A 24,010-nucleotide genomic window follows, 5' to 3' on the forward strand; every position below is an offset into this window, starting at 1 on the left:
TTTGAATGCCTTATCAAATATCCTCTGATATAATCTCATATCTCTGTAATGTGTTCTTTTTTTCACTCCTCAACAGACCCTATGCTTGAAGAACTGGCTTATTGTGATTTCTGGAATCAGAAAATGTAATTTGATCTTAGCATGTGTAGGTCTTTCTGCCTATGCTATCTTCCTGTCTTCCACATCTTCCTGTTAATATTTTATTCAACTTTTTAAAATACAGTTGAAAAACTCCTGCTTTCAGTTATTTTCCCCAGAGTGGATTAAATCTCACTCACTTTAACAATAGTACATTTATGATACCAGTATCAAAAGGATTATAATTATAATTGTTTTAAAGTACACCTCTTTCCTAGAATGTGACAAAATCTAGGAAAACAATAGTAATGGGTAAAGGAGAAGAAAGGCTTTCATCTACCTATTATTTGTGGTGTATGGGACAGTATGAAGCACTCAAATAATACTGATTAAATGTAATTGTATAATATAAATCCTTCTCTCCTTTGACATATGATGAAAACAATTGAAGTGTTATGTAATTTACCTCAATTTCTGCACTATTGAGAAAAGCTAGAAGTGCTATATAAATAAGTACTTATTTGCTTCAAAGTACCATATCCTTCAAAATAAAGCCAATAAGTTGAATATTTTCAAACAATAAGTGGACTGTTTAGATGTTTAAGAAATACCTGCATTATATGCATACAACCAAAGTGTATTATTTTATTTCATACAGTTTAAACCTTGAGATCTTTATTTAGTTGTTTTAGTCTTTGTGCATAAGTGTATATTTATAGGTTTCTGTCCTAGAGTAAATATTGGAGCATGTGTGCCTGTATATATGTGGAGGTCAGAGAACAACTTTGGGTTTCAGTCTTTAACTTTAGCCTTATTTGACAGAGGGTACAGTGCTCAACATTGTGAATCTCTTGCTGGATGGCACACTGGCTTCCAGAAATTCCCTCATCTCCATCTGCTGTCTGGTTGAGGGGCACTGGAATTATAGACACATGAACCCAATTATTTTATTGGTGTTTTTATTTACATTTCAAATGTATCTCCTTACCCACCCCTTCCCACCTCCCAGCTGTCAAGCCCCTACACTGCGGCGGGGGAGCCTTGGCAGGACCAAAGGATTCTCTTCCCTCTAATGCCCAACAAGGCCATCCTCTGCTACATATGAAGCTGGAGCCATGGGTCTGTCCATGTGTACTCTTTGGATGGTGGTTTAGTCTCTGGGAGCTCTGGTTGGTTGGTATTGCTGTTCTTACGGTGTTGTAAAACCCTTCAGCTCTTTCAGTTCTTTCTATAACTCCTCCAATTTGGAACACATTCTCAGTTCAATGGTTGGCTGATATCATTCCCCTCTGTATTTGTCATGCTTTGGTAGAGACTCTCTACCATCTTTATCAGGCTCCTGTTAGCATGCACTTCTTGGCATCAGCAATATTGTCTGGGTTTGGTGGCTGTATGTATATGGGCTGGATCCCCAGGAGAGGCAGGCTCGGAATGGCCATTCCTTAAGTCTCTGCTCCAAACTTTGTCTCCATATCTCCTATGAATATTTTTGTTTCCCCTTCTAATGACTGAAGCATTCACACTTTAGTAGTCCTTCTATTTGAGCTACATAAACCCATCTTAATGTGGATATTAAAGAAACTGAGCTCAGGTTCTCACCATTCGAAACGGTGTTCTTTAGCCAATGAACCATCTCCACAGCAACAGACCTGAGAAAAATATTACAATGTGTATGTGAGAATTATCACTATGCCCATTATCTTGTCACAAATTCAGACTGGCATAAAGAATAACAATTTTTGTTAATTAGCATGTGACATTCAGAAACTGAAAGAGAAAAGCAGAGGGTTGAGAAATGGCTAAGTGGTTAAGAGCACTTCTTGCACCTGCAGAGGAGCTGATCTAGGTTTGGTTCCCAGGGTTCACATCCTGATTCACAACCATCTGCTACTGTAGTTCTATGGGGCTTGAAAACCCTGACTTTTATGGTCCTGTAGGTATGTGGCACACACATAGATATAGGAAAAGCACCACACTCATAAAAGAAAATAAGAAAATGTAAAAAAAAAAGATCATTAAAATTGTTTTTAAAAGATCATGAAGATGTACAAGTTATAAGTCCTTATCCCTAAAACTGAATGATATAATAACCACATAATTATAACATAAATATTTAGAAAGTAGAGATAGAGTGGGTAAGAGATGGGTAGGTAGAGTTTCTACATTGAGATTTGTATGTAAGTAACACTTGTGTCTTTAGAAAATTGTTGTTTTCTACATTTCAAATTTATTATCTATGAGAGAGCGATGCATTCTGTTGATATAAAAATTAATTAAAGCAAAATATATAAGGTACAATGAGGTTTGGCTTAAATACTAGTGAATCAGTGTGTACAAAACTGGTTATGACAAAAGCCAAAATTCATTCAACATATTATTATAGGATTAGAAATGTCCTCTGGTTCCACTTGTTAGAAGGAAATAGAAATACAAGTTACATATAAGCCTTTCCTTGCACATTCTATGCCATCTAAATTTGTGACTCCTTTCCTTGATTTGATACTATCTATAAACAGGCCTTCAATACAGTCATTGAAGAAGAGATTATGAGTTGTCCAAGGCTGACTTTCTAATAAGCAGAAGAATGGTTCGATTGTGAAGGGAAGGAGCTATGCCTTGACACACACATTCAGCACATAAAATTTTCTGACGTGTATATAATGAAAGTATATATAATGTATCAATCAAATTAAACTTATTAATTATAAAAATATGTGAATGATCATGGCCCATTGCATTTTCATGATATTTGAGCAAATTTAAATATTCTTTAACCATCTTACTTTTGGTTCTAAATGTTGGTAAGTTGCATTTCCTTATTTATTATATCTTACATGTATATAATGCATGTGTGTTTATATACTTTGAAAAAATATGTGCCATCTTGCCATCTTTGTGCCATAAGTTATGTAAAAAACAATTATTAGAATAGATCATATTTCATTTCTATTTCTATCCTTAGATATCTTAATATAAATCAATTTCTTATCAGGTTGAATAGAAAAATTAACGATAACATTCAGGATTCTATCATATAAGGAATATCTAATTCACATAAAAGATAATTATCTAAATTCATGTATTATAAATCGATGTTACAATATTTTTTCATTTTATTAAGGTTATACCAAACAATATATGATATAAAACTACCAAAATTTGTAAAATTTGGGGTTTAGAAAACTTGCAGCAAATGAACTACTATTATCCCTAGTAATTTTCAGATGAAAAATCACAAGCCTAAGTAACTGATTCATTTAAAAAATAAAACAAAAACAAAAACAAAGTTTGTAAGAGCCAGACCTGATCAGATCATGAAGCATGCTGACTTTGTTTAAATATTATTTCCTTGGGTCTTCAAAACAAACTATGACTTGATTGTGATTTTACTGTTCAAGGTTCTAATGTGCAATCTGCCCGAGTCATGTTTTGTGTACTTAGTACTGCAACTTAAACATTGGATGCTAGTGATTATGTTTTATAAAGACTTACTGCTAAATAAGATTCTGTAACTGAGAGTATTGTATTACTTAGTTGCTGAGTACTTCTTAGCTCTAAGGAATAACTTGGCTTTTTCTTCATTATCTTTGTAGCCAGATTTCAGTTCTATTCCTGGCTCATAGGAGTCTCTAAAAGTATGTGATGCTAAGTGATAATGAATAAATGCATATTAATTTTCATCTGCTAAAGCCTAAAAACATTCTAGAACTTTGATACTCCTGCTAAAGAAGAAAATGTATCCCACTGATAGATTTGGCTTTTTGCAATGACATTACTAGAGATAGAATTGGTAGATTAAGCATGAGGAAGAACATTTTGGTCTTTCAGTTCCTTCCTGGCATAGATGTCTGTGACAATTTTTTGCAATATGTGAAGTGTCCAAAATAGTGTTTGTTTGTCCACATGGGTTCACTTTCTTCCCTTTTCTACCAGATTTCCTTGCCCACAAGACTTCTGGGTGTATTTGAGCTCAGGGTAGTTCTTTAAGGATGCAGTATAGAAAGAATGATCAAGACACTTAGTGATGGGAGTGCCTCTCTCTCAGGCAGTCTTCTTGATTCTTTAATGGTCTACAGTCCCAAAACTGATCTCTTCTCTGAGTCTTGGAGTGAAACTATTTCTCTATGATTAGTTCCAGGGGTTTCATTAGACCCAATCTTCATCTTCTTAAGCATTCTTTTCTTAAGCTCTTACAGTATCATTCATTCCTGCAAGGACCTTTGGATCCTCAGAACAGTGTTGGGTAAGGAAGGACAGCATGAGACATGCCATTTAAATTTATTGAACACTTTGCCAGACAGAGGCTATATTGGTTGCCTTATATTTGTTAGCAATTGAATCTGTATATTATCAAATTAATTATTGCCTTTGGTCACTCTGAATCTAAGATGACAGAGGTGAATTGACTAGAAGTATGAGTAATATGCCTCAAAATATTGGAATAAATTCATAATTAGCATCTTTTAAGAATATCTTACTTTTTAAAAGTCCATTGGGCTTAAAATTTTTACATCACTACAACAATATGGGTGATGCTATATCTTGTTTTTTTTCAAATGGAAATGGACTTAAGGCATGGATAAGAGAGGGGGCATATTGAAGATATGGATTTCAATAAAGGAACTCTGAACATAGAGTAAATTTTATTATTCACAAAAATTACAATTCTTTATGCTTGGTCAGCCACACTTCATTAGTGTAAATTTTTTTCCTTTCCATCTTCCCTCTGTATGAGCAATATTCTGTACAATCATAACACCCCTAAAATTAAAGGTGAACCAAGTATTATTTTTATTACAAGGCTTGTGAAGCATTATTAATATGTGTTGTTAATTAGTTCAGTGGTCATTCTTGAGGAGGCTAGTTCACAGAAGGTGTGAGGTTCCTACCAGGATCTAAGACATAATCTCATTTCCATATGTGATTGCTCGTAATATAAATATATTCACTTTACAAATATTCATTGTACTATACAACGTAAGGTATATGTCTCCCATATGTATATTTTATGCAGCAATAATGTGTTTCTTATTATTTAAACCAGTCTTAAGGAAGCAATCACGTGTGAAAGGTGCCTATTTACACTACAGTGGGCTGCATTATTTTGTGGTGTGCAATTTAGCTACATTGCCTCCCAAGAGATTTTGATTTCTCATGGTTGCAGTCCTTTTTGGTGTTTCCAGTGTCCAGACATTTGTAATCAGTGAGCAGTCTCTTGACTGTCTGAACAACAGATATATCCGTGGATTGACCTTTTTGTAACCAGAAGGTCATGCTAAATTATCCATGTGCTCTTTTCCTCTTACTGGAACATTGTATTGATCCTTCTGAATTTTCAGGTTAAAAGAGCAATGCAAGTCTGAAGAGTCAGAGACCACTTAAACAGCTTCACAAATGCATTTCCGAGCCTTTCCCAGTTTTTTGTTTTTACATTTTCTTGACTTTGTTTATGCCACCTATTAATTTATTTTAAATGTGGTCTGGGCTTCTATATTTCTTAATTCCTTGCTGACAGTGCTGTAGAAGTATTATTATCTTACAATCGTTTCATCTTGCTATTTGGGTTAGCAAAAAAGTCAATAACTGAATGCAGGAATCTGCTGAGTAATGTCAAAAGTTCGCCGAGTTCATTTAATAAAGCCACCATTAGTCATGAAAGGAACTGAAGACAGGGAGCCACAGAGTCATGTGGCACAAAGAGAGGATGTGGCACTTTATATGCTTTACAAAATCATTTTTTGCACTTGAAAAGAAAGCCATTAATGACGGAATTTTAGGGAAAGAGTAATGCTTTCATGACCTGAAATGTTGCCTATGAAAAAGATGTGATAGCTATCAAAGACAAAACAGAACGGAAAAAGATTTAATTAATAATAACCTAAGGAGCAACAGTAAGAACATGAATCTTCTATGGACTTCTTCACCTGCAGGTAACATTTCTAATTCTCAGTGGTTGTATATGGACAATTATGGCTCCCTTTCCTTACATCTACTCTTATAAGGGGCTATAATCACATGCACTTCAAATAAACTCAGCACGTTCCATTAGATCTAATAACATGCTAAACTTTCACATGTCCCTATAACTTAGCACTAGATACATAGAGAGACAGCAATAGAAAAATAAAATTATCCTATATTAAGTGTGGCTTAAGTTGCTCAGTCACAGGCAATGCCTATAAAATACATATATTTTGTTTCATTTTGACCTCACAGATGTGCTCTGACCTATGTCTGTTTCCAGTTTATTAATCAGTACAAATGTGTACTTACTTTACTAGGATTCCACATCTAGTGAATAGGGCACTTGGGCTCCAAAGTTAGCCTCTCCTGTCTCTGGCGCCTGTGCTTTTTTTGCTGAATAATATCTATAACTCTGTCCAATGAGTGGAGAGAAAGTACTTAAAACCAAGAAAGGTATAGGAGCAATGAGATTTTTCTTTCAGTCTGTTGAGTAGTTATACTAGATGTTGACTAAGTATGTGAAGCTCTGTGACATTTCTGTGAGAATTGCTTTAATAGGTGGCAATTTTACTCAAAGGTGCTCTAATATTTGTTTTTACATTCAAGCAAACATGCATTAAGAAAGGAGGGACAAAAACTTCTTCAGCCTGTGTTTTGACAGAACTGTTAAATCTTTAGATACTGAGGAATTGATCCTACCATATCCAGGGTATATAAATTCAGACTTATTTGCTCAAAGCATGTTCCTACTGGATGGAACAAATAGGACTTGGACTTCTTTTGTGACACTTCAATAAAATACCATTTATATATATGCTTTGAAAATTGATAAAATAGTAAGATCAGTCTTTGTCTTATCAATGCAGTGCTTCTTTGTACTTTTATCACTAAATAGTTACACTTGGGTGTCTGAGACGTGACTAGAACCATTTATTCCCTCTCCACTTGTAGATTTTGGCATGAAATAGAAATTATAAAGAGTCTGTGTCACATTTTGACTATAGGCAATTCTCTCAGCCTGTTGGCCTTTATCTAGGCTTTCCTTCTCCTTCAATCAAAGCATATGAGTGTTGCTATATGATCCTTAAGTTTGGTGCCCTGAGCTAGGTTTTATACTTATCAGTTCCTATTCTATTTTATAAAAAATGCTATTTTGTCATTCATGTCATCCTTGTTTTGTCAGAGCTTCTCTGGCAACCAATATTGATGCACACTATCTCCCTTGAACAACTATCTTTGTCAGAAAAAATACATTTGCTTTTCTTTAAAAATTGGCATATTGGGGTATCATTTTTCCTTTCTTGGATATTCTATTTATTTATATTTCTAATGTTTTCCTCTTTCCTGGATTTCCCTCCAGAAACCCCCTATGCCACTCCCCCCTACCCCTGCTTCTGTGAGGTTGCTCTTGTACCCACCTACCCACTTCCTCCAGCCTCCCTGCCTTGACATTGTCCTACACTGGGACATTGAGCCTTCACGGGATTAAGAGCCTCTCCTCCCATTGATGTCTGACAAGGCCATCCTCGGCTACATATGTGGTTAGAGCCATGGTTGCTCCATGTGTACTTTTTGATTGGTTGTTTTGTCCCTGGGAACTCTGGCTGTTTGGTATTGTTCTTCCTATAGGGTCGTAAACCCCTTCAGCTCCTTCAGTCCTTTTATACTTTTAAATATCTCTGATTTTTAAACTGTTCTTCATAGATCTAGATAATGTCTAAAAGGGGAAAATGGGGTATCTGGTTGGTTGATATAAATTTATTTTGTGAAAAATAGTCTGTAGTTGATATCATATCACAAAAACTTACCATACAAGAATGAATGACTTACCTTCAGGAGCTAAGTTTTTCTTCATAGAAGGAACTAGGCAGCCACAGGTACCACTGCTGACATTGCTACCTGGATATAGGAAGAATCCAGCATTTCTGTCTTTAGTTTTAGAAGTATCAAAGTTGTCACGTTTCTTGCATCCAGGGATTTTCTTGACAAATGAGTTTCAAAGTTTGTTTGCAGTCTAAGTAACTGATGAGTAAAGTCAAATAGTTTAAGCCTCATGTTAGGCTTTTCATTTGATACTGTGGGAAAGCAGTTTCTGATTATAATCCATAGACTTTGTTACTTTGAACACTTAGTTCTTCTGGACCCACTTATTTCCTGTGTATGATATTATCATTGGTGAATATATTTTCCTGGCTGGACAAGAACTTCTATAAGGTTGAGCACTATATGTCTGATTTACCAATGTGTGCCCCATCCAGCATCTCCAGTTTATTGGTGCTCCATAAACTTAGTGTTAGATAGATTAATCTTTGTAGATAACATGAGTAATCGAAGTGCTGAAAAGAATCTCATATACAGCAATAGTAGAATTATTTTTAACCAAATTTGGAAAGACTTTTGGAGTATATATCATAACAAACAATATATTTGAAAGATAATGGATAGAAAGATGATAAAGTGGAGGAGCATGGTAAGATGGAAGGAACTTCAGACGTTTCCTAGATCTGGCACAAAATCTTGACTTTGCAATCTTCTAGTTTCATAATAAAAGGCCACATAGCCAAATTCTTTGTCTCACCTACTCCTGCAAGATAAGTGCATTAACTATGACAGGCATGCCATGACAGAATGACAGAAACATGACACAAAAACAATGGTGATGGAATTCACTTGCACAGTTCAGTGCCTCCAATATTTTCTTACTGCACAAATTTTAGGACTTACAGTAACTTTTAGGTACTTTTATGGAATTTTCTAGTAGATAACCTATAAAAACAAGAAAAAAGCCTTAATAGATTTATTCTCAATGTTTCAACCATAGTTTCCATCAATAGCCATACCAAATTAACACCCCTAATCTGATCTGATCCCAGAAGTTAAGCATGGTTAGGCCTGGTTAATATTTGGATGGGAAACTAACTGGGATTATTGGATATTCGGGTTGGAGACCATTTGAGATTACCAGGTGCATTAGGCTTCAAGATAACTAACTAACTAGCTAAGTAACTACCTAAACCAGGTAATTCCAAAGTTTGAATTGACAAAAAGGAGAACAGGAGTTTTTGAATCATTTGCAATAAAGTGTGACAAAGGCTGTTGAACAATCTGACAGATTAATTGGATAAATTATGCTATAAGTTTTCAACTAACCATCATTAGTGGTTCAAATAATTTGTCCTGATGTTATAATTTCTTTGACCCTGCTTATTAAATTGAGCTTTCTTTTTCATCTATCACTCTTGTTACCTTATTAATTGAAAGGGTGAAATACTATTAAAGAAAGACAGATTTAAATTTCCAAGAGCTTCATCATAGATATGAATCATAAAAATTGTGCTGTTTTCAAGTGGATGTTTTTTATTTTTTATTTCAGTTTGGAAAGCAGCACATAGACAACCTCTTCAGTGACCTGCAGGATGGGAAACGCCTCCTGGACCTCCTGGAAGGCCTGACAGGGCAAAAACTGGTAGGAATCTTATTTCCTTCCTTCCTTTCTTCCCACCTGCCTGCCTTCCCTCCTTCTCTTTTTTCTGCATGCGTATGTATGTGAGAGTGAATGAATATTTATATGTGGCTATATAAGCACTTGTGTGCGCGTGTGTGGAGGCAAACGTTGACTTCCAAATTATTCCCTACTTGAAACCCAACCTCATTGACTCAGCTACTGTATCTAGCCAGCCTTCTTTTGGGGTACCTGTCTCTGCTTACTGATCCCTGGGATTAAAGACAGGCCACCACCAAGACTATATGGCTTCTAAGTGGGTGCCGAGGGCACACATTCTGTTCGTCACACTTGTACACTGAGACATCTCTCCAGCCAGGAGGTTTTTTTCTTTTTTTTAATTTACAGTAACCTCAGTAAAATGTCAGGCCCCCCAAAAGCAGTTATATTTGGCTGATCTATCGAAACTCCTCAATACATTGGCCAGATAATACAGTACCTAGTCCTGAACAAAATAAAATAATTCATATTACAATTTTCATTTTTGCATTGTCTATCATGTGAAGAATTTTTCAGTAATATATTCAGTTAATTGATAAGCATTATGTTTCTTTGCCATTTCTTTAAAATTTTTATGCATAATGACTTAAAATTCATCTTTGTGTTATCTTATATTTTTCAACTATTTTAAAAGTACCTGTGTTATTTTATAAATAAAAATATTTTGGTACACTATAATAAAAATATGGGTATTTTAGTCTGATAACCCAAAACATCTGTAAAGAATATGTAATTTTCTTTTGAGAATTGTTACCTTGTATAACATTAGAACATTTCTTTGGGGAGAGAAAACATGGTTATACAATGCTATAGGTCACTAAAGTCGTAGAAGAGTCTGAGTTCAATTGATGAATGTCTTATACTGGAGAAAAGCTCTTAAAACAAAATCTGCTGACTTAAAATATCTTATTTTTAGATTCCTATTATTCTTTTAAGTAGGGTTTAAGACTTCAGTCTACCTAGTCATACATTCTGCATATCTAATGAGTTTTATTCAATTATTATCTTATTCTGTTCTCTTTGACCTTTAGCAGAGCTTTCCAGTATGAGCATTTAAGTGTGTATACACACACACACACACACACACACACACACAAACAGGCACACACTAAGGTTTTTTATATACTATAGAAATTCTAGCTGTCCTTCAAAGGTGAAATTGGCCAAAATCCTATCTCTCACTTGCCTCCTGCAATTCTTTCACACCAAGCCAAATTAGTCTCTGTTCTGTCAGACACTGCCCAGGATTTTGCCTTGTTGTTTTGTTTGCCTATTTTGCTTTCTGGGCTTCTGTGCATTCTGACAGTCCTTTAAAAACCTCAGTCTTCTACTTGCTACTGAAAGTTTTTTTTTAATTAAACATTCCATTCGTTTACATCTCAAATGATACCCCACTTCTCTGGTGAAACTAGTTTTATTTTTGCCTTTAATAAAATGAAATATTTTATTGTACGTAAGCACAGCTATGATAGTGATTTTCAATTGTTTCAGGTATGCTTAATAGGCATAGTTTATGCTTTCATTTTCAAATAAATTACAAGAGCTATATAGGGTTAATATGCCACTAAGTTAATTCAAATTGATATATTTTGAGGTTTATTATTCATTTATTTTATATTTATTGTTGATATTATAATATAATTACAACTTCTCTCCTTTCTTTCCTCTCTCCAACACACTCCACACTTGATCTTAGCCAAAAAGCTGAGAAGCAATTGCAACACACTCCAATAACGCTCCTTGCTCTCCGTTAAATTTATGGCCTCTTTTTTCACTAACAATTATTGCATATATATATATATATATATATATATATATATATATATATATGTGTGTGTGTGTGTGTGTGTGTGTGTGTGTGTGTGTGTGTGTGTGTGTATCGGCATATCATGTTATGTCTATATAATATTAGTGAATGTTACTGATATGTATACTTGATATATTTTTAAGAATTTTGAATTTGGGTTGGTGATTTCCTAAAATAAAACATCCAACTGCTCTACACTCAAGCTTTTGTCATGTAGCCAATTGGAAGACATAGTGTATGTTTAGTCTTAATTTCATTATGTCCACACTTTGTGTAAACATGCATACGTTCAGAATGTATTACTTTTATGATGTTTATAGAGAAAGGAATGCCTGTGAGTGCCCACATTTTCTGTCAATTCTGGTTAGAAATACACAAACCTCACAGTGTTTTAGTTGTTTAAGGTTATTCTTTCATGATTTGTGCTCATTCTCTGCACATTTATGTCCATTTTTTCCATGTTACTTTTAAAATGTATTTTTGTGCCTTTTTCTTTTTTCCTTTTTACAGTTATAGGTAAGAAAATACTAAAATAAAGGTCGTTTTCACTTTGAAATAAATGACTTAAATGTTCTAAAATATGAAAAGTAGAGATTCCTGTTCATGAGGCTATGATTGGAGATGGAGGAATTTTCAGAAACAAAACATCTATAGTCTTTAACAAGGGGCATAGACAAGTCATCTTGGAGATTAGAAGGCTTTGAATAAAATTTGGAAGCTGCACAGCCAGTTGAAATAAAATTTCTTGGGTATGGAAGTCTTCTGAAAGATGGGAAGACCTTTGGATAGTACAAGGGAATATATATATATATATATATATATATATATATATATATATATATATATATAATGTATATATATTTTTTTATTATATAAATAGACCAGGTAAAGAAACAGTAAGAAAATAAATGTGAAAATTCTGACTTCATAGGCACATAAGAAATGGTGGAGCCTTGCTCCATTGATAATTTCTGTGAATACAAGTTATTTCTTAAGTTTAGCATAATTATATATGCAATTGGTATGAAATCGTTTGCCATTGCATTTTAAATAATAGTGTCAAGTAACTTGCATGTACTACAAATTTTGTACAACAAACATCTGAAATTATTATATCAAAATTCCCCATTTAAATGCTTTATTTATATTTTTATCCAAAGTTATAGAACATATATTTTATTTGTTCTGTTTTAATAGGAGAGAAAACTGGAGTATGAAGAGATGGAAAAGGTTCTCAAGGTCACATGGGCCAAAAGTGGCAGAACAGAAAGTTGGACTCATACAATCTAGTTTTGGAAGTCATGCCTTTAACTAAACTACAGGTGCCTTTAACTAAACTAAGGGTGAAATGAGAGCTATATAAATCATTGGCTTTGGTAGCTGACTTGATCCAACAATGTCACTGTTGAAGATATCAAGGAGAAATTTTGAGTAGCAAATGAGCTGCTGAGACATTCTTAGAGATTGTTAATAAGAGCTTGCATTAATAAAGCAAATACAAAAACAAAACAAAACAAACAAACAAACAAACAAAAAACTGGAAAGAGCCAGGTGTAATGTCACACACCTATAATTTCATCCCTTAGAAAGTAGAAGCTAGAAGATAGTGGCCTAGGCCAGACTGGAAAATACTGTCAAACTGTTTCCAAACCAGAACAAAAAAATAATAAGAGGGAATAAATACAAGCATCATACCAGTAGAATTCCTAAAACTCATCAATTAAGAAAACTGAAATTATGTGTATGTTTTAAATAATTATGCAGATGCTACCTTAAAATTAAAGGATGGGATATGACTTTGGGATTAAAAGTGTGAGCTAAGAAGCCTAGTTACTGAAATTTTGAATTCCAGTGATGAGGACTTGTAGGCTAGTAAGTAATCAAAGCAAATCTGTTCTTCATTTTTTTAAAAATTGGGTAATCTTTATTTACATTTCAAATGTTATCCCCTTTCCTGGTTTCCCATCCATAAACCCCCTATCCCATCCCCAATCTCTCTTCTTCTATGAGGGTGTTTGTTCTCTCTCCCCAACCTCCCATCCCTTCCTGCCTCCCTGCCCTCACATTCCCCTACACTGGTTTGCATTGCATATTCTAATAATACTTTGAGAATTTCATGCAATGTATTTTGAAAACAGTCAACTCTGACCATTTGCACCCTTTCTATCTTCCCATACCTTCGTATTCAACTTTGAGAATCATTCGTTTTTTATTTTTCTTCTTTACCCCATTGATCTCAGTTTCTGTTGCCAAGCTTTGGAGTAGAACTTGCCCTAGGGTGTAACAAGTCTACCAACAATCACATCATCAATGAAAATGGACTCTTCCTCTTTCTACTTCAGCCAAAATACAAATAGCTCCTCAGTTAGTGGTGGGATTTTATGCCTTACTTCCACTTTTCTATTGGGATTTTGTCTTAAATCTTTTTGTCAAAATTGCCGTGTTTGTTCCAATGTGTATTTGTCTCATTGTGTCTAGAAAACAGTTTTTTTCTTGTTATTAGCCATGTCTGACATTTATGGCTTATTTCCTCCCTCTTCTGAGAATATCCCTGGGACTTGGGGGAAGGAGTATATTACGTATGCTCCATTTAGTGCTAAATGCTTTACAAACTCTCATGCTCTACCTTTTGACCATTTTGCTTTCTGTTTGTTTGTTTGCTTGCTTGCTTGCTTGCTTGCTTGCTTGTTTGGAAAGAGGTCTGTGTTATTGACCATATAGCATTAAAATAATTAATATATTTGACAATTATATACCTTATTATATTTTATTTGACAATATCAAATGCATTTGATATTTCTATCTCCTGTCCCCTCCTTGTTAAATTACATTTTTTTCTACTAGCTCCCTCTACTCTTATGCCTTTTTTGTGACCAACTGATTTAAATTAGGGTTGCTAGTATGAGCATGCATGATTAGCTTGATATTGATACTGAATGGAAATTGGGCAACCCAGGACACTCACATCTCCTTCAAACTTTTCTTAAAATGTATAGAAATAAACTTTCTTTTCTGTCTTCCTGGTTACTCACCTTATGCATTTTGCTAATGTTTTCCATTATTGATGGTTTTATAATAATGCACACTGGGCTAAAAAATGAAGGAGCAATCATCTCAAATAATATTGTAAAAGAAAAAAATGATTTCTTTCCCAGGAGGTATATTCTTTATTCTAAAGATGTACTATGTCAAAGACAATTAGCCCAAAGCCTGAAGACTTTTAAATAAATGCTGCACAGTCTGTGTTCACTTACATGTAAAATATTCAAACTGAAAAGTGAAATTTAAACATTCTTGATTTTTCAGGTAGAATTTTTGTATCTTTATTTTCTAGTAAACACCATTTCTCTCCTTTTTTTAGCCAAAAGAAAAAGGATCTACAAGAGTTCATGCCCTGAATAATGTCAACAAGGCACTGCAGGTCTTACAGAAAAATAATGTAAGTGGTGACCTGAACTGAATCTGCACACCATGAAACAGCGTGCTTAATGTTTGCGTAAGGGCTTCAGCCCCAATGTAGAAAAGGCTTATTAATCTCTCTTGTAAATCACAGAAGTTCTTATTCAGAGTTCATGTGCTACTTCCTTTGTGTGTTCTTGCAGCTAATGTAATTCTGGAAGCCAATGTATACAGCCATAGAGGACAGAGAAAGGTTAGACCTGTACTGGGTAAGGCTGTTGTATTATTTCTAGATGCAAGGTGAAGTAATTATTTTTAATAGATAAAATGAGTCAGTCATACAGCAATGTTCTGTACAACAAAGAGATGTTTGCTTTCTTAGTACTAGCCCCTGTGTTCAATCCTAATGATAATGAACTTTGTGAGATCCAAGCTCACAGTCACTAAGCCTACATCAAACATGTATGTTCAACAGAAAAACAACTACCATTTTAGCTCAGGGGGAAGAATTATTTAGTTTAGTATGCCTGGATGAAAATATATATGATGTATTAGGTAAAGAATCATAGAAAAAATGAGTTATCAAAGTGCACGAAGACATCTGGTCTCCTTTGAGGAAGGCTAAGCTTGCCGGTTGTGGTGGCGCACGCCGGTAGGATTTGCTGAAGGAGGCAGAGGCAGGAGGATCACGAGGAAAGCTAAGCTTACACTATTCATTGTGGCCTTGGAGGGAGACACTTTTCCTTTTATATTAACTCCTACAACCTTTCTAATAGACAACTACATTTACAAGGTACTATTAATAGCTTTCTAATTACAACACATCTCTCTGTAAAAGTTAATTTTAAAAGCATTGATCACATACTCCTAAAATAACTGCAATATATAGTAGATTTGTAATAAAGTATACTCCCACATATGTTTCTCAGCTTATCTGGTCCTAACAAAAACATGCAAAATGGAACAGTAAAGTAATTATTTGAAATTATGAATGTGGTGTCATTGTCACATTTATCATGATGAGGTTATTTTATAGAAACATTACAAATTTGATTGCTTTCCAGTTGTAAATTTTCAGATTTTCTATTAGCATAAAATGGTCTAATGGAAACTTGTAAAGATCCCTATCATCTAGTCAATGAGCAATAACAAAAAGATATACAGTTATTAATAAAAGACACAGAAATGCTGGAAAGGCTATGTACACATTTATATGGGAGATGTTACCATATATATATGTTGTACTGTGTATGTGTGTGTGTATGTGTGTGTGTGTGTTTGCATGTGGTATATATACATATATACATATGCATTATATATAATTATATATATGTAGTATCTATGTAGTGTATATAATTTAGTTGCAGTAATCAAATGGGTAATGATGACCCAAATAGGAGGACTGGAAAGATTTCCTGGTTAAAGAATCATAAAAGCTGAGAACTAAAGGAAATGATACCTTGAATTAACCATAAGAAGGGTCCAGGTATAATAATAAAAATACCTTGAGGTAGAGAAATATTTGGAATGAGGATTCAGTAGTTAGAGAGGACAATATTCAAAATCAAGTAAAGATAGAGGGACGTAGTAAGGTAGAGGTATTAAGTATTCAAACCAGTCAACTGTGGCTAGGGTTTTGATTATGGTCAAAATAACACGATAAAGATTACAACTAACAACATTATAGTATATTAGGTAAAAATAGAAGTTCTTTCAAAATCCAATGTTATAAGAATGAATTATAATGAAAGGTATTGGAAGAATGTTTAAAAGACACTTTTACTAAAGAAAATTAAAATCAATAGAAAGGATAGTATTATAGAAATAATCTAAATCTATAAAGAAGTTTAATTGTAATAGTTTTAAAGTATTAAATCAATCATTTTAATAGTTACATGTTCAATGGTAAAATATATGAATAATTTAAATACATTGGAGGTATACTTATTTCTTGTCTCTTGATGCTCCAAAGCATAGAAGACAGTTATAAAAAATAGTGCTCACTTTGTATAAATTCTCCCTATAAAGCTGAGTTTACAAGAAACGACAGTTTAACAACTTTATTTAATTTGCGCCAGAACAACTCAATTCCTTACTACAGGCATTAAGAAAATCAATCTTTGTCATTTATCAAGAATGTTATTTTTTCATGCTGTAGAATGGCTAGAGTTCAATAGATATACCTGATGCTATTCATAAGGAAAAAAGAAATAATACAACGTTTAATCTCTAGTCCATTAGGATAACTATCAGCATAATGATCATAAAAGTTTACATTACCTTGTGAAGCAAAATACAGTATTGACTGTCCTACTATGAAACAGAGGATCAAAAACAAAGCAAAGTTAGACTACAACTGATGATAATCAGTAGTGGGCATCACCAAAGGACGTAACCATGAACAGTGAGGCACTGAGTGGCTAGATGATTTATTAATGATTACAACCTCCAAATCAAAAGAGAAATCTGCTAACTTATGAAGCTTAGTTTTGGGTAGACCACCACAAGGTAGATGCTCAAAATAAGATACAATATCAAAAAATGTATTTAAATACTCACAAAGAATAACCTGGTGAGCTGTGTCTTCTCTAACCAACTCTCTGATATCTTTCTAGTGCCATTTTTTAAATCAATGCCACCATAAATGTGTGTGTTTGGCACGTGGGGGGGCAGTTAAAATCAAAGATAATGTAACCATCTCAAACAAAGAAAGAGTAAAGAAGTTAGGCGGGTGCTGGAGCAAGTGGAGCAGCATGCACAGTGCAACTTCCTACATGTTCTTCCTTCCTCTGTTATTCTGGATGAGGTGTGTTTTGATAACCTGTATCCTAATGCTATCCATTTCTTTACCTTGCTGGGGAAATAAGGAAATAATTCACTTTTGAGACAATGTTATTTCATGTGCTCACAGGAAGAAGAGGTGGTTTATGGTTACTTTATCGAGCAGGTAACAGCATATACCACCCAGTGAGGCAGAAAAAGTTAGGTAGACAGAGTCATTTTTAAATTTCAAGTTAAATAAGTTCTTCAGTTCCTTTTCATTTCTATACTCCTTCTTTTTAAAATAATTACTTTTGAGAATTTCATAGACAAATGCTGTATTTTCATTACTTTTCCTTCCTTTATCCTCTTCTAGTTCTTCCTGTGCCCCCTATTCTGTCTCAAATCCATCTGCTCTTGCTTTTAATGATTTTTAAACACATGCACACATTCACACTAACACGCACACACACACAGAGGGAGACGGAGAGAGAGGGAGAGGAAAGGAGAGGGAGAGGGAGGGGGAAATGGCGGGGAAGGGAGAGAGAGGGAGAGGGAGACAGAAAGACACACACAATCACACACACACACAGAGATACACATACAGAGATTGGCAGGGGACAAAGAAAGGGAGGGGAGAGGGAGAGAAAGGAGGAAGAGGGTGAGGGAGGAAGGAGGAGGGAGGAAGAAGGAGGAAGAGAGAGGGTGTCTTAGTCATAGTTTCTATTCTTGCACAAACATCCTAACTATGAAGCAGGTTGAGGAGGAAAGGATTTATTCAGCTTACATTTCAGTCAGGACTGAAATTCAAGTAGGTCAAGAAGTAGGAGCGAATGCAAAGGTCAAGAAGGGATATTTTCTTACTGGCATGCTTCCCCTGACTTGCTCAGCTTGCTTTCTTATAGAACCCAAGACTACCAGCCCAGGAATAACACCACCCACAATGGGCCCTTCTACCCTTGATCCCTTATAGCTGGATCTTATGGGCCATTTCCTCAAGGGAGGCTCCTTTCTCTGTGATAATTTCAGCTTGAGTCAAGTTGACACACAAAACCAGCCAGTACAGAGAGTGAGAGGGATATGGAATAACATATCAAGGAGCTTGTCCTTTAAGAAGACTGATTTTTCCCTTTCTCAGTAGCCATTAATTCCCTAGCTTTTCATCTAGGGGTAAGGCATTGTGAAGTATCATGCACTGACATTAGTATGCTAAGTGACGGTACCATTTTCAGTTCTTATTTACAAATTATAACTTGAAATAACCACAGACAGTAGGTATTGTAGAAAGTGTGGTTATCGAGAAAGAGCTCTAGAGATGGGAATAGTAAAACATGTGCGTTTTGAAAGGGGAAATGGGAAGAAGCAGGGAATCTTTAATTGGTGTTGAGGAGGAACAGAAACTCATATCTATTATTATATCCCCATTTAAATTCTGTTCCTATCTTGGCTTTGTAGAACACACACCATATTTGATTTCTCTATGGCAGTTGTCTCAGCATGCCATTATTCCTGTTATCATTAATTAATTTAGAAAAAACCACTGATTGTGAAGAAATCACTTCTAAGCACAGTGATATGACCATTACAATATTTGCTAAAAGCAAAGCTAATTTGTAATAAAATTGGCTGTAGTACTGAAAAGCACACAAAAGACAATGTAGACGCGTATAAAATAGGATGACATTAAGCTGTGATTTTGTTTGTTTTACCACCTATTCTAGATTTTTACAAAGTTATCTTAAGCCTCAATTTCTTTGTGGCTTTTTGAAGGCATACAGAGTAAATTTTAAATCTGTCATTTCTAAATCCTATTTTTTGTGTGTGTGTGTGTGTGTGTGTGTGTGTGTACAGCTCCTATTAGGAGGCAGTTAAAATTCAGTTCTATAATATTTTCAGCTTTTTCTCTCAAATGAGAAGAATGCATAGTTCAAAATTTTCTAGGGATAGCGAATGTCTAAGTGGGTTAAAGGCTTTTTGCACATGAATGAGCGACTCATTTTTGATTGTCAATGCCCACACAAAATCTGGGCATATAGGCAGAGGCCTGTAACTGCAGCACTGTGCATACAACCACAATGGCTGTCTTATAGCTCTATCATGTCCTATAGACAGTGTTCCTCGATAACATCCAACCATTCTTACATTGTTTCAGCGCCTTTCTCACCATATTCCATGAGCCTCAAAGGGGGCAATATTTAGGGCTGAACTCAAAAATCTTAGCACTTTGGTCAGTTGTGATTCTCTGCATGTACTACCATAAATTGGAAAAAAAATAAAGAAGCCTCTCCAAGAAATAGTGAGAGCAGTGCAAGTCTTTGGGTACAAACATACACATTTGGGAGGTAGGTTGACAATATGACCATTTACCAAAACAAAAGCTGTGGGAAACAAAACAAAACAAAACAAAACAAAAACCTCACTGGCTGGGGCCTAACACAGACTCAGTAGTACCATGGATGTATTTCCTCTTTCAGGTTAAGTGTCCAATCCAATCAGAAAGTACTTCATTATCCCATAACAGTGATGTCGCCTTTCATCCATTGGGCAAAACTTACCTGGAGATTTCATATTGTAGCATGGAAAGTTCATAGCTGTATAAGACCATTGAAACCTTTTCTCCCCCAGGTGGCTGCATAGCAGCTTTTGGCACTATGCAAGCATGATATCTCTACGTTCCACAATAAAAGTGTGTGATGTGTTTAGCAACAGACTCATATCATCAAGTTCTTATGGGATATCAAGCAAAGTTTTAATACCTTGTAGTGTTTTGGGGGCCTTTGGGCATTGCCAACCAACAACTTTTAGGAAAATATCCCACACCTTCCTGACATAGTGTTCTAGCTTAATAGCCCATAGCTTCTGGAACCCGCAATCTCTTTCCATGCAAAATTCCTCCATTCACATTTTTAAGGTTATGTTTAGTCGTATTATAATGTGGTATGTTTCCATGTGACTTCTTTATAATTCTTAGTTTGAGTTAAGGCCTCTGTACTGATTTCCCCATTCCCCATTAGACCTTTGTCACCCCAGTATTCTTTACCTCTCCTTTCATTTCACATATGTTCTACTCTCTCATTCTTTTATAAGGTCTCTCCTCATTACACATTCCCATATTCCTGGTCTCTAAAGACTGACATTCCAAATATGATTTAGTATTAGATGTGACAGGTTGAAAATATCACAACTGTCCCATGAACCCTTCTAATCAATTGGCTATCACAAGCTGGTAAATTTGTGTCAGTTAAGTTCAGATCTAGGCAACCACAAAGAAAATGAATTCAGCTCTGTGTTATTAAGCTACAAATCCGAATGCTGTATTTTAAACTTAGGTGAAAATCATTTCAGATGCCAGTTATATTCAAGTCTTCAGTTAATCAAGTGAAAATTATCACTAAATTATATTGAGTGGTTGTCAAATGTTAGCATATGATCAGAGATAAAAAGAATTTGAAATGGATTTTATATATACTTTACATGTTCAAAAGGATTAAGTACCATATATATTTTGAAGAATATATGAACAGTTATTTCTCACTGAATATATACCACTTTTATATATCAACTTTAAAATCTATAATTGAAATAGAAGTCCAAAATTTAATGATAATTTGTTATAAAGATATTCTCTTACTAAATATTCAAACCTCTTAAAAGCCTCTTTCAAAGAATTGTTCGTTAGAGATACTGATTCAACAGGCTTCTCCAGAAGAAACCAGTCCTTTTAGCCCTTTGAACTTACCAACTTTGGGTGTTTTCCAAATGCTTTGATGATTTGGATCCACAATATTATCTGTGAAATTGGCTAATATTTCTTCCAAAATATTCTTTTGTAGAAATAGAACAGTGCACAGCAAACATATATCTAATTTAAAATTCATATTTGAATGCAAGGTTGTCTTGGTTTGGGATTTACTGCTGCAATGAAAGATTGTGAAGGGAAACATTTAACTGAGACTGCTTTGCAGTTTATGAGGTTCATCTCAATATCATGGCAGGAAGAATGGTGGTGTGCAGTCAGATGTAGGGCTGGAGGAGCTCAGATTTCTACAGCTTGATCTTTATGCAACAGAAGGAGACTGTGTGCCACCCTGGATGTAGCTTGAGAATAGGAGACCTCAAAGTCTGCCCCCACAGTGATACACTTCCTTCAATAAGGCCACATCTCCTATTAGGGCCATTCTGACATAGGAGAAGGAGAAAACTGTTACACATTGTGCTCTTATATATATATATATATATATATATATATATATATATGTGTGTGTGTGTGTGTGTGTGTGTGTGTGTGTGTGTGTGTGTGTGTGTGCTTTGTCTGAGGCATGCATGCCCTCTATGCAGGCACTGCATGTACAAAATAAATTAAAAAGGAGATGATAAATTTTTAAGAAATAACAAGATATATCAGGAAATGAGGGTTTGGTAGGCCAGGTGTATAATCACAATATCTTCCCCGTGTGTGTGTGTGTGTGTGTGTGTGTGTGTGTGTGTGTGTGTGTGTGTGTATTCAACATTGAATTATAAAACTTTCAATGTATGCATGTCTCAGTGAAAGAAAATAATGTTGATTAATATCCCCTAAGTCTTGAAAATTATGGAGTATAAATCTTATTCTGACTTTTTTCCTAGAGAAATCACATACTATAGGCAGTGAAGCCACTATGAATATTCTGTAGTTGCAAATTTTAAAAGTAATATATTGTATTTAGAAAGATTAGATGAATCCTTGAGACAATTCTCTCAACAATGGACAGATATGTTTAACTACATGGAAACATTTTAGAAAAAAAGCACTGAGGAGGTTTATGAAGGAAACCTGACTCATCTAGTATGTTGTAAGGGATTTCTTGGGATATTTACTAATTATCAGATACAACTATGTAGATATTAAAGCTACAAATCAATGTTGTAAGTATATTTCTTAAAAGTAGCTAGTAGCATAGACATTTATCTAATAAAGTCCAATACATGGTAGGTCACAAAGTTTTAGTTATTAAGAATGTCAAGATTCTGAATGACATTTAATATTATCATTTAAAACCTATTAATTTTGGTGTACTTAGTTGATGATAAGTTTTAATTTGGGATAATTTTGGGTTAGTCCCATTCAAATAGCAAGATGCAAAAGTGACACGATAACTTCTTTCCTCTCCCTCATTTATATTTTATATTCATATTTCATACCAAAAACTAAGGAACAAAAGTATCCTCCTGGGAATAAATGTCAGATGCAGAAAAGATCTGGGAAAACCACATGTCTTTAAAACCAACTGTGTCAAAGTTTGTTTATTTTCTGTTGACTGAATGGTATGGATTAGTTGTCATTAGAGTCTGTAGTTATGAAACATCCATGTCAGTGCCTGCCTCAAAGGACATTTATTTTTAAACTGATAGCTCCCTTATTGAATGAACTGTAACTTTGACATCCAAGTTAAAACTTTAAAAGAGGTAAAAATATAAATATGGAAAGTTTCTTCAACTCCCTTCCTTTGCAAAGAATGAAAATGCATCGAAGAATGCATTAGTGTATTATTTCACAGAATTTTTTCTCTTGTATCACACACACTCACACACACTCACACACACACACACAGAGAGAGAGAGAGAGAGAGAGAGACAGAGAGAGGGGGGGCATATATGAATATATCCCAATATTTATTATAAAATGTGATTCAATTTAAAATTTTTCTCTTTATTTTTGATTTGCCCTAAATTGTATTATTCATTATTCAACCTGATTTTTTCAAAACTGATTCTTTTATCATACAATATATCTCAACCACAGTTTCTTCTCTCTCCCTCTACTCCTGCTTTCCTCCTACCAACTACCCTCTTCTCTAGATTTATTCCCTCTCAGTTTCCTCTTCATAAAAGAGCAGGTCTGCCAGACAGAACAAAACAAGATTGAATGAGACTAGGTGAAAGTTCTAGTATCAAGGTTTCACAATGCAATCCAATCAGAGGAAAATAGTCTTAAGAGCAGGCAAAACAGAGATACACCCACTCACACTGTTATGAGTCCCACAAGAAAACCAAGCTAACAGCCATTACATCTACTCAGAGGAACTGGTGCAGACTGATGCAAGCCCCAGGCTTGCTGCTTCAGTCTCTGAATTCCTGTGAGTCCTACTTATTTCATTTACTGGGTCATGTTCTCTTGGTGTTCTTAATCCTTCTCACTCTTACAGTATTTCCTCTTCCTCTTCTGAGTGGTTCCCTGATCTCTGAGGGGAGATCTCCCAATAAGATTCCTTCTCCAGCAAAATGTCTTTGCACCTGCCCCGATCAGCAGTCAGAGGAAGACTCTCTGATGACCACTGGATAAAACATCAATTTCCAAGTATAGAGGAGTATCATTAGGGATAAGTGATCATTTCATTGATTTCTAATTTTTTTGTTTGTTTTTTTGTTTTGTTATTTTTTTTAATTTTTTTTCTTTTTTCTTTTGGCCAGTCATGTATGGTTCAACCCTAGGTTTCTGTGACATCCAGTGTATACTTGCT

At 34.8% G+C, this 24,010-nt stretch overlaps 1 protein-coding gene across 11 annotated transcripts in view; it reads left to right on the forward strand.

Annotated features, from left to right (window-relative positions):
• Dmd (dystrophin) overlaps positions 1-24,010 on the forward strand; it is a 2,367,748-nt gene that overhangs the window by 531,931 nt on the left and 1,811,807 nt on the right. For 10 of the 11 annotated variants that reach the window (XM_063279795.1, XM_063279798.1, XM_063279800.1 and 7 more), the window contains exons 3-4: positions 9,416-9,508; positions 14,713-14,790. In XM_063279795.1, coding sequence (XP_063135865.1) covers positions 9,416-9,508; positions 14,713-14,790 — 171 coding nt within the window. Of the gene's footprint in view, positions 1-9,415; positions 9,509-12,548; positions 12,674-14,712; positions 14,791-24,010 lie in introns of those variants that run through there. The other variant, XM_039099484.2, reaches the window with a different exon arrangement.

The sequence above is a fragment of the Rattus norvegicus genome, chromosome X (genome assembly GCF_036323735.1).
Source record: "Rattus norvegicus strain BN/NHsdMcwi chromosome X, GRCr8, whole genome shotgun sequence".
Classification (NCBI taxonomy): Eukaryota; Metazoa; Chordata; class Mammalia; order Rodentia; family Muridae; genus Rattus; species Rattus norvegicus.